This window comes from Physeter macrocephalus, chromosome 11 (assembly GCF_002837175.3).
Source record: "Physeter macrocephalus isolate SW-GA chromosome 11, ASM283717v5, whole genome shotgun sequence".
In the NCBI taxonomy this organism is placed as follows: Eukaryota; Metazoa; Chordata; class Mammalia; order Artiodactyla; family Physeteridae; genus Physeter; species Physeter macrocephalus.
The window spans coordinates 179,500,320-179,507,929 of record NC_041224.1 but is presented as its reverse complement, the minus strand read 5'-3'; the positions used below and the strand labels follow the sequence as shown (position 1 = coordinate 179,507,929).

The following is a 7,610-nucleotide window of genomic DNA, read 5'->3' as shown; positions in this document are numbered from 1 at the left end:
CGCTCCACAACGGGAGAGGCCACAACAGTGAGAGGCCCGCGTACCGCCAAAAAAAAAAAAAAAAAAAAAAAAAAAAGAAAGAGTGAAGAAGCTCTCTATTTACTAATATGGAAAGATCTTCAGTATATACCATTAAGCAGAAGAAAACAAGCTGCAAAATACCATACACAGTATGCTCCTTCAATTCCTTCAAATCTCTGCTCAAATATCATCTTCTTATAATAAGAGAAGGATGAGTCAGAAACAAATAAAATGACTACAGGGAGAGGAAGGGAACTGAGTGAGGGGTCGGACAGAAATGGAAACTAGAGGTCTCTGAATATTACCTTGTTTTATAGTTCCGATGTTAGAGCCACATAGATGTTTTACATAATTAAAACACACAAAAAATGTATTTTTGACAGCTTTATAAAGGTATAATGATATACAAAGAACTGCACGTGTTAAATGTGTATGATGTGATGAGCCTGGACATTTGCCAAGCACCCATGACACCATGACCACAATCGAGGTAACAGACATATCTAACACCTCTCAAAGTTCCCTTGTGTCCCTTCATTTTTGTTTTTGTTTTTTGTAGTAAGAACACTTAATATGAGATCTACCCTCTTAACAAATTTTGATGTACACATACTGCACTGCTAACTACAGGACTATGCTCTACAGCAGATCTCTAGAATTCATGCATCTAGCATAACTGAAACTTACACAAAATTAAACTTTAAAAAGATCTCTCACGTACTAAAACTGGATTACAGTAACAGTTGCACAACTTGGTAAATTTACTAAAAAAAAAAATGAATTGGACACTTACAATAGAGGGCAGGAAGGTACAATAATTTGACTGGATTAAGTCTGAAGAGGCAGTAAAAGAGAGAAAGCTGTAAAGACCACCGCCTCTCCAACTTTAGTAAGCACATGAGACAGCTGGGGACCCTCCAAGAAGGTGGATTTGGATTCAGTAAGTCTGGAGTGGGGCCCAATTCCGAACTTCCAACAAGCTCCCAGGTGACGACGCTGATGGTGCTTGTCTGTGGACCACACTTCGAAGGGTCCAGACAACTAGAGGAGCTTTGCTCTAAGCAGCTGCTGAGAAATGGGGCAGTAGCTGCCCCAGGCAAAGGACCTGTAGGGAGTGGGTGGGGGCCAGAAAAGGGTTCTCCCCTCCTTTCTTAAGATGGAGGGAATAACAACATGATTGCTGTAAAATTTGATTCAGTCAGGGCTAGAAGAGAGAGTATGTGCAAAGGAAGTTAAAGTGATTAGCCACAGCATTTAAGACAGGAGTGTGCTGGAGAGAGCAGTGGGAGGCAGGAGAACTGAAGGAAAGTGATGAGGGTCCAATGACAGGTGGTGGTGACACCGTCTGACAGATTGAGTCCTGAAAGAGGATAATACACTAGGAATCCTGAAGGAGGAGAATACACTAACATAGTACATCACCTCAGAAGTAGTACCAAAAGAAAGAAAATACATTAAAAAATATCTTTAAAAAAATCATACTGAAAGTTTTAGAAGCTAGGATATAGCCAACAGTTAAATGATCACCACCAAGGAAGATATTCTTATCCTCCCAAGACTTGCACAAGCTTCAACCCTCACAGGGCGGCTCACGACTTTCAGGAGGAGCCGTCAAATGCCACACCCTTAGGCCTTGGGCTTCTAGTTCCCTGGTTCAGAATCCTCTCCCCCTTCAGTGCGCCCACCCACAAGAATTCAGTTCAAATGTCACCTTGTTAAAACCTAAGTTCCCACTGCGTTTGAGACCAACAAACATTACAATGTAATCAATCATCTGCACCAAAAGGAACACAGAGTCAATCTGGTAGAGTAGTTCTTGTATTTCTCCCTCTAGTTAGCACAGCAAGGGCAAAGAATGAGGAGGAGGAAAACGAAAGGAAGCACATGGCACAACCAACTCAGAATTCTACATATTCAACTGCTTCGTAAACTATTACACCACCACAAGCACCACAAAGACCTCTCCACGGAGCTAAAAGTTTCACCTGACAGAAGAAACCAGTTACCCTCCTCGCATTCAATCACACACATGACACTAAAGAAGGTAAGCCAAGACATCGAATCAGGGTGCTGAAACTTTCTGTGCATGGACTCCTTCTCAAAATAATGTTTTTAAATACAAAAGATTACAAAGGAGATCAATTATATTAAAATACAGTTGTACTACATTAAACAAATTTAGGATTTTTTAAAGTTTATTTCACACTGAATAACAGGCTCTAGCAGATGATCCACTAACTACTGTAATTTCAAAGCAGTGATGTGTACAAATGATATTTGATATGTCTGCAACAACCATAATGTGATATGCAAACATCTGTGATTTTCACTGGTGATAAAGTCACAGGTCTGTGACTACTGTGATTTGTTGCCTTTATTCATAATTGAAGAACATGTTAAAATTCAGTTAGAAATTCAGTTAAAAATAAGGATGTAGGGCTTCCCTGGTGGCGCAGTGGTTGAGTCCGCCTGCCGATGCAGGGGACACGGGTTCGTGCCCCGGTCCGGGAGGATCCCGGCATGCCGCGGGGCGGCTGGGCCCGTGAGCCATGGCCGCTGGGCCTGCGCGTCCGGAGCCTGTGCTCCGCAACGGGAGAGGCCACAACAGAGGGAGGCCCGCATACCACAAAAAAAAAAAAAAAAAAGAAATACAAGGCTGGGCTTCCCTGGTGGTGCAGTGGTTAAGAATCCGCCTGCCAACGCAGGGGACATGGGTTCAAGCCCTGGTCCAGGAAGATCCCACATGCTGCAGAGCAACTAACCCTGTGCACCACAACTACTGAGCCTGAGCTCTAGAGCCAGAGAGCCACAACTACTGAGCCCACGTGCTGCAACTATTGAAGGCTGCATGCCTAGAGCCCGTGCTCCGCAACAAGAGAAGGCACCGCAATGAGAAGCCCGCGCACCGCAACGAAGAGCAGCCCCCGCTCGCTGCAACTAGAGAAAGTCCACGGGCAGCAACGAAGACCCAACGCAACCAAAACTAACTAAATAAATCTATTAAAAAGAAAAGAAATACAAGGCTACCCATTTTGAAATTGACAAAAATGTAATCTGTACACAACATTTTGGGACAAATCATCTAGTTGAAATCCAACCCAAAATTCTTTCACTAGGCAGAGAAATACCTCTTGATTTCACCTTTACTCCTTAATTCCACCTGATGCCTATACTGCTTATGCCACGTGCTGAGCGCACACCTTCTACTTTACCTTACAATTACCAAGACAAAAATACAAGCTCCTTACAGACAGGGAGTGCCTTAATTTACCCTCACATCACCCACAGCAGACAGTAGTAACTTGTACATAACAATTCAGCAATAAACACTTGATGAATGAGGATTACTTTTTTCAAAGCAAGACGCATCTTGCACTCTATTATGAAAAATAGATGCCAAATGTTCAGAGGATAACTTGTCATTAATATTCTGAATTTTAAATGTCCTGAAAATTAAAACTGAGAATGTCTGCCAATTTATTTCTATTTTTGATATCTATTCCTAAATAAACAAATAGGACATTTCATATTTCTGCACAAACTAACCTAGCTGAAATATAAATAAAACTGTTCTCTAAGACATCAAATATCAGACTACAAAAATCTTTACATTTATTTTTATTAGAAAATTTTTTTTTAATTTTATTTATTTATATATTTTTGGCCACACTGGGTCTTCGTTGCTGCGCACGGGATTTCTCTAGTTGCAGCGAGCGGGGGGCTACTCTTCATTGCGGTGCACGGGCTTCTCTTGTTGCGGAGCACGGGCTCTAGGCACGCGGGCTTCAGTAGTTGTGGCACGCGGGCTCAGTAGTTGTGGCTCGTGGACTCTAGAGAGCAGGCTCAGTAACTGTGGCGAAAGGGCTTAGTTGCTCCGCGGCATGTGGGATCTTCCCGGACCAGGGCTTGAACCCGTGTCCCCTGCATTGGGAGGTGGATTCTTAACCATCGCACCACCAGGGAAGTCCTACATTTATTTTAAAAATAAGGTTCTTTAGGCATATAGCCAAACTAGTCAGTGACAAAATCCACTATTTTCTTTAAATTTTTATTTATTTATTTATTTATTTTTGGCTGTGTTGGGTCTCCGTTTCTGTGCGAGGGCTTTCTCTAGTTGTGGCAAGCGGGGGCCACATTTTATCGCGGTGCACGGGCCTCTCACTATCGCGGCCTCTCTTGTTGCGGAGCACAGGCTCCAGACGCGCAGGCTCAGTAGTTGTGGCACACAGGCCTAGCTGCTCCGCGGCATGTGGGATCCTCCCAGACAAGGGCTCAAACCCGTGTCCCCTGCATTAGCAGGCAGATTCTCAACCACTGTGCCACCAGGGAAGCCCCCACTAACTATGTTATGATTCTTGCTCAAGTCTTCTACCAGAGCACAATAAACAAATAAAGGCACTAGATGATTAACTCAATGTTAATAAATATAGGTGACAAGTCTCTTGAGGGCAAGACTTTGTCTATACCCAGCATCTAAAACATATCTAGTACCTCATATCTGGTAGGTGTGCCCCACAAATATTTGCTGAAAAAATGACATTCATGAATAGCTCATGGATCTCGCTGACACACTCTGGGAGCTTCTTACCATTGCTTACATCCATCCATGGAGTCTCTCAAAATCTCATCACCATCCTCCTCTTCAAGGTCAAGAGAACCAAGGTATCATATGAAAGTTTCTCAAGCCTGCTTTAAGGGATAAATTAACATGCTTTTCCCTCAGTATAGAAGATGCTATAGTCAAATAACTAAATCTTTATATCAATACTTTAGAAGTCATTAAGTGGCCCTTAATGGGGAAAAACAAAAGCAAAACAAAACAGATTCCCACCCAATTCCACACATGCCCTACTAAATTAAGTACAAAATTTCTTAAAGTAAATTTGATATAAAAAATTCTAGACTTCTAAGCCTTTTTCTAAATAATAAATGGAGAGCAGAGAGATGTGAAAATAACAAATGGAGAGAAGGGTGTGAACATGATCCTCCCTGGAGCAATCCAGTATCTAAAACTAGTCTGTGGATAAAAACCTTTAAAAGACATCTAGCTCACCCTCCCACACAAAGCATGAATCCCTCAGGCACCAACAGGTCGTCCTGCAGTCTTTGATAAAGAGACAGAATATTTCCTATACGGAATGCTCATTCTCTCTCAAGTCAACCCATTACCCTCCTGGATAACTCCAGCTCTAAAAATATTCTAGCTGCTATTACTTTTTAAAAATTTTTATTTATTTACTTCTTTGCCGCATCTTGCAGCATGTGGGATCTTAGTCCCCGCACCAGGGATTGAACCCGCACCCCCTGCAGTGGAAGCGCAGAGTCTGCTTCCACTGGACCACCAGGGAAGGCACTTTAGCTGTTATTCTTAACTGAACTTCTGGCCCCAGCTTCATCTCAGCCTGGTGAGTAACGAAGCTTTTTCTAGCATAAAGACCTAGAGTCACTATGTGTTCAACTTGCTTTCACAACACACCTCACTCTTCCCAATTCCCATTCAGAGAAGTAGGCAAAGAATCCAAGACATGAAGACATCTCCCCAGTACAGAGATGAATTTTCATTTAAAAATTACTGAGCACAGAATTATACAACCTTAAGAGTTGAAAAGGCCTTGGACACCATCCAATTCTACCTTTCATCTATTGTAGGAATTGCTTCAAATCTCTGGACAGTACATTTGTGGCCCAGAATGTTAAGATGGGGAGAAAAAAGTAAAGGCTCTTTGATTTGAATGTTAAGTAATTCTGAGTATAGCTTTAAAAAGTTGCTTGATTCAATTTAAAAAAAGGTGGGGTCATGGAGGGTTATATTAGGAGTTTGGGATTAGCAGATACAAACTACTATATATACAATAGATAAACAACAAGGTCCTACTGTAGAGCACAAGGAACTGTATTCAGTATCCTGTAATAAACCATAATGGGAAAGAATATGAAAGGGATATGTATATATATGTGTAACTGAATTACTTTGCTGTACACCAGAAACTAATGCATTATAAATCAACTATACTTCAATAAAACAATTTTTTTTAATTTGAAAAGGTGTTTGACAGTACATAGATCTGGTAGGTAACATGGTTTGATACAAGTAGATCTAAAGCAATCCGCACCATTTGTCTACTTTCCACTACTTCACTTTCCACTACTTCACTGTCTCTTGCTACATAATTTCCTAGTTATAAGAAGCTAAATTTGTTACCAATAATTTTAAATGTCTTTTGGGAATTCCCTGGCAGTCCAGTGGTTAGGACTTGGTGCTTTCACTGCCAGGGGCCTGGGTTCAATCCCTGGTTGGGGAACTAAGATCCCACAAGCCACACAGCACAGCCAAAAAAAAATTTTTTTTAATTAAATAAAAATGTCTTTTAAAAGATGTAAGCTACTAAAAATACCTGTTACTTTAGGGCCCAAAATTGAACAGATTTTTAGCTCCTAAAGATCTTTTTAAAGTAAGACATAGATGGACAGAGACGCTTTATCCAGTCATTCACTCAACAAATTAACAGTAGGGGTCTACTCTATGCTGGATGCTGTGCTGGGTACTAGGAAGACAGAGAAAGCAGAAAAGACATCCTATTCTAAGAGAGCTTTGTTTACAGAAGAGACAGAGAATTACAAATTGAGAAAAGTGCTAGAAAGGCAAAGTACAGGATGCTATAAAAACGTGTAACAGGGAAAACTGATCTAGCCTGCGAATTCAAAGAAGGACATGCTGAGGAAGTGATGTTTAAGCTTAGATCTGAATGGCAGCCATTTGCATTTACGTAAAAACAGATCTCCATAAAATGAAAGGGTTGGTACAATAAGCCCAGTACCTTTGCCATCTTTATCCTAAAACCACCTCTTTTTTAAAAAGAGGAAAGCAAAGTATGCTATAAAGAGATCTGAAAGCTAGTAGCTGAAAGTTCTTTGGGAGGCGGGGCAGAGTCTCACTCATCTTTGGTTACCCCACATCCCCTTGCCTAGTATAATTATTACCATAGTAGTCACTCAAACCTTTGCTGAAATGCTGAGTTCACCCTCCGTATTAAATCAATGTTCATATTATTTTTAGCTCAGCAAAACAAATTCACAAAACTAGATGTCCTCACACAAGAAACCCTACTCCGAACTTCAATTTTGAAAAGAAGATGCGTGATGAATTGGGAGATTGGAATTGACATATATACAAAAATACGTATAAAATGAATAACTAATAAGAACCTGCTGTATAAAAAAATAAATAAAATAAAATTCAAAAATTCAAGAAAAAAAGAAAAGAAAATGCTTTCATCTACCTCACAGGATTGCAAGATTCAATGAGATAACATAGGATAAAACGCTGGGGTAAATTCTGAAGTGCTCAGAGTATACGGTTATCTGTGTAACCAAAAAGCTAGATCGGTCTCTTCTCACTAAGACAGTTCTTTAGATTCAGTTGTGCTTCTTTACCATGAATTCTTTACCATGAGAAAGAAACTGCATCACAGGTTTGCACACGCTCTCTAGCCTTGGCTTTCTCTGAAGGGTGAGACTACATAAACTGAAGGTGCCTTCCAGCTCTAGAAACTGACCTGTAAGTGTTTTAAAGGGACGAAGATTATACT

The 7,610-nt window shown here is 40.8% G+C and overlaps 1 protein-coding gene across 2 annotated transcripts in view; it reads right to left on the bottom strand.

Annotated features, from left to right (window-relative positions):
- The window catches only part of WDR20 (WD repeat domain 20), a 59,581-nt gene extending 54,954 nt beyond the window's left edge, over positions 1-4,627 (bottom strand). For both annotated transcript variants that reach the window (XM_028496412.2, XM_055088735.1), the window contains exon 1: positions 4,610-4,627. In XM_028496412.2, the coding sequence (XP_028352213.1) occupies positions 4,610-4,612 (3 nt within the window). In that variant the 5' untranslated portion in view covers positions 4,613-4,627. The remainder of the gene's footprint in view (positions 1-4,609) is intronic.
- Positions 4,628-7,610: the final 2,983 nt, after the last annotated feature.